We start from the raw sequence: 3715 nt of genomic DNA on the forward strand, positions 1-3715 counted from the left end.
AAACCATGCTGGGATTCCATGAACTAGCTGATAGTTAAACTCATTCCCATGTTCTTTTCCAGACACTCTTGGAGCAGTGCCAGAGGATGGAAGTGGATCTGAGCTCCCTGCGGGATTTGCTAGATGCAGAGAGACGAGAGTTTCGGGATGTCCGAGAGAGGATGGAGCTGGAGCTAGCAGAGGCGAAGCTGTCCTCCCATCGCCTGCAGGAGGAGGTGCAGTGTGTCTCGGCACAGCTGGGAGAGGCAAGAAGAGCACAAGCTGAGTTGGAGGGGAAGTATAAGGACTTGGAGCAGGACCGAAGGCTGGAGGTGGAAGAGAAGAACCTTCAGATCAGGTTCCTGGAGGGTGCTGAGCAGGAGCTGCGATCCAGCCACGCGGCCTTTGCCGCCGAAAACCGTCAGCTGAAAGGGGAGGTCACGCGGCTGTTGGCGCTGTCTGTGGAGAGCAGCGCTGCTGTACAGGAGCTGCAGGGTGAGCAGCGCGGCAGCTCGCTGGGGCGGGTTCTCAAGAGCCAAAGCATCTGTGGGCTGCCCTCTGCTTGGCGTTGGTTTTGTAATGGCTGAGAGGAAAGCATAGGTGTAACAATTCCTGATTGCACGGGAGCGCAGGGGTGACTGGGCTGTGTCACACTGAAGGGCTCTGGTGCAATCCCACGTTTTTGCCTCTGGCTGGGGCCGAAGCCGGTTGCCAGAGGAGCAGCGTATCTGGGGGCTCCCGTTGGGTCCTGTCCCAGTTTTGGATCCTTTGGGTTTTAGGGATTTCTTGAGCCAGATGGGTTTTCATTAATTTGAATGACTCATGGGATTTTTTTCATCAAGTTCTGTAAACGGAGATGTGCCACCTTTTTCAGGGCGTGAAGCTCTGCTAGAGCGTAAGTCAAGCGGGGGAGGGCAGCAGGCCGTGCCCTGCGCTGTGGGCCCATAGCAGCACGAGTAGCATCCACCTTGCCTCCGGCCGTGGCCTCACACCCGTTCTCTCCTGTGAGGCGTGACCCTGTGAAGTGCCGTGCAGACGTGTAAACCGGGGGTGTTCGGCCGGAAAGGCAGGGACACACCCCAGCTCCCTTTTTCCTCCCTCTCCATCAGATGAACTTCTGCAGAAATCCGAAGAACTTGTCTGCTGCCAGGATGAGCTGAAATCACGGTTGGTGGAGATCTCGGAAATGAGGAAGGAACAGGTATGACTTTTTCATAGGAGGCTCCTGAAATTTTCCTGTTTGAGGAACCGAACCCACGGGAAAAGTCTGGAGTTCCTTTTTATGAGTTGCTGCTGGAGAAGACTCTGGGCTCTCTCAGCCGGCGGGCAGAGGCTGTGGGAGTGGGGGAGAGGCAGTTTGAGTTGTTGGAAGTTGCTGATGGATTTGGTAAAAGGTTGAGTGAAGGATTGGACTAATGCGTGTGTATAAACTGTGGGAATTGCTCTCTCTCCCCCCATCCTATGTCTAAACAGGATGAAAGAACTTCACAGGAAAAGGCAGTAGATCAGGAATACTGGAATGGGACTTCGCTGCTCCCCACAGGAGACCCGGAAGGACGGAGTTCTGCAGGTGGTACCATCGTCTTACCCAATTTTACGTGCCTGAAAGATTCAGGAATGTTTTTCTTACATTTAGGTGATGGATGTGCCCGTGGCTACTGGTCCATGATGCGTTCGCTGCCAAGGTCTTCAAAACTACCATGGAATTCTTTCCTTTTGCCTTTAGAATTAAATTCAGTTTTAACCACTGGAACCTGGGCTATGGAAGGTGTCCCTGCTTGTGGCAGGGGGTTAAGGTCCCTTCCCACCCAAACCAATCTGTGATTCTGTTTGCTTCCCGGGCACTGAATGGGCGTAAACCACCTGACCTGAGGACGGGAAGGCTGGGCAGCGTAGGCCGGGCTGCGCAGGGCTGTCTCGCGATACGCAGCGCTGGCTGGTGTTGCGGCCGCGAGGCAGCGGGTGGGACTTGGCACCCGTGTGCTCATGCCTGTCGTGTTCCGCACATGCTTTCTGTGCTGATGGCTGCAGAAGGCGTGGGGGACGGGGTGCTGGGATGGAGGCAAGGCCGATAATGCTCTGTGACTGCAGACTTTTCCACAGGAGGGTGCCACAGGGAGCTTTGCTGGGACGGGGTGCGGGATGTTCAGTGAGTGGTTCCAGTTCTCTGGGGTTTGACCCACTAATGTCTGTTATGCCGAAGGGTGGTGAATGAACACTGCGTTCCGGTTCGCTGCGTGCCCCTCTCGCTGTGCACTCCGTTGTCTTTCATCCTCTGACCTTGTGCTGCTGTAAAGTCTGGCTCTGTCTTCTCCCTAACCTCTTTGGAGGTGTTGGGAGCTGCTTTTAGGTCTCCCCAAAGCTGCTGCTCTCTGGGCTGAGGGCACCTCTTTCCCACAGCCTCTTCACACAGGGAAAGTGCTCCAGTCCTGTGACCATCGTGGTAGACTCTGCTGAAGGTTGTCCAGTTTCTCAATGTCTTTCCTCTCCTGGGGCTCCGAAGCGGAGCGTGGCACTTGGAGCATGGATAATCTCTGTGGCGGATCTGCTGGCTCGGCTGCGGCTCATGCAGTCAGGATGTTATTGGACGTTTGCTCCCAGGCACACTGCGGGCTGATGTTTAGCCCGAGATCTAGCAGATCCCTTCTTGCAGAGCCCCTGCATTCCAGGGCCGGGACTGGACATTTTCCTTGGTTGCATTCCATGAGATTAGCCGCGGCCAGCGTGAGGGCCAGCCCTGCCGGCGGGCTCAGCTGCTTGCCCACTGCCTCGTGCTCTTCAAACTCGGGTGGGGACTCCGTCACCTCCTGGTCATGGATTAGGTTGTTGAGCCAGAGAGGCCACAGACAGATCTCTGAGATGTTCCACTACAAGAGCCTGTAGTGATAGGACAAGGGGTAATGGGGATAAATTGAAATCAGGGAGGTTTAGATTAGATATCAGGAAGAAATTCTTCACAGAGAGGGTGGTGAGGCACTGGGACAGGTTGCCCAGAGAAGCTGTGGATGCCCCATCCCTGGGAGTGTCCAAGGCCAGGCTGGATGTGGCTTTGAGCAACCTGGTCTAGTGCAAGGTGTCCCTGCCCATGGCAGGGGGGTTGGAACTAGATGATCTTTAAGGTCCCTTCCAACCCTAACCATTCTATGATTCTATGATTCACTTGCCACTGGCCTCCAGGTGGAGTCTGACCTTCTCACTGCTCTTCTCTGAGCCTCCTCAGACCAGTTTTCTGTGAGTCTTTCAGTTCAAGCCACTGCTGCTTAGTGTTGATACGAAACTGGTGTGAGACGCTGGCAAAAGCCTCGCTAAAGCCGAGGTAAATGTTCCCCGCTCTCTCATACAGAGGTGCTGGAAGGGCAGTTGGGTAGCCAAACCTGTGCTGCTCCTCAGCCGCTGCCTCCTCCGTGCGCCCGCTGATGCGCTCTACACAGACTCGCGGGTGGCTCCTGGGGGGACTGAGGTGAGACGCTCTGGCCTGTAGTTTACCGCATCACCACCTCTTGGCTTGGTTTTGAAGGTGGATGTACTGTCTGTTCAGTCACGGCGCCCTTCCCTCTGTCTCCATCTTTCCGTGACGACACTGTCCTTGCAAGGACACTGCTGAGCTGTCCCAGACCCCAAGACAACCTGTCTCTTCTCATAAACTCACATTGCTCCACTTCTCACAACTACTCCCTGCTCATTCCTCAGGAAAAGGCCTGGAAAATGTGGTTGTTGAGGAACGACAAAGGAGGAA

General features: G+C 55.1%; 1 protein-coding gene across 1 annotated transcript in view; it reads left to right on the plus strand.

Moving 5' to 3' along the window:
- Positions 1-62: 62 nt before the first annotated feature.
- The window catches only part of GOLGB1 (golgin B1), a gene marked incomplete at both ends in the record, with an annotated part of 19052 nt that continues 15399 nt past the window's right edge, over positions 63-3715 (plus strand). The window contains 3 exons of the mRNA XM_010146554.1: positions 63-474; positions 1089-1180; positions 1453-1552. Coding sequence (XP_010144856.1) covers positions 63-474; positions 1089-1180; positions 1453-1552 — 604 coding nt within the window. The remainder of the gene's footprint in view (positions 475-1088; positions 1181-1452; positions 1553-3715) is intronic.

Source organism: Eurypyga helias, unplaced genomic scaffold (assembly GCF_000690775.1).
Source record: "Eurypyga helias isolate BGI_N326 unplaced genomic scaffold, ASM69077v1 scaffold32232, whole genome shotgun sequence".
In the NCBI taxonomy this organism is placed as follows: Eukaryota; Metazoa; Chordata; class Aves; order Eurypygiformes; family Eurypygidae; genus Eurypyga; species Eurypyga helias.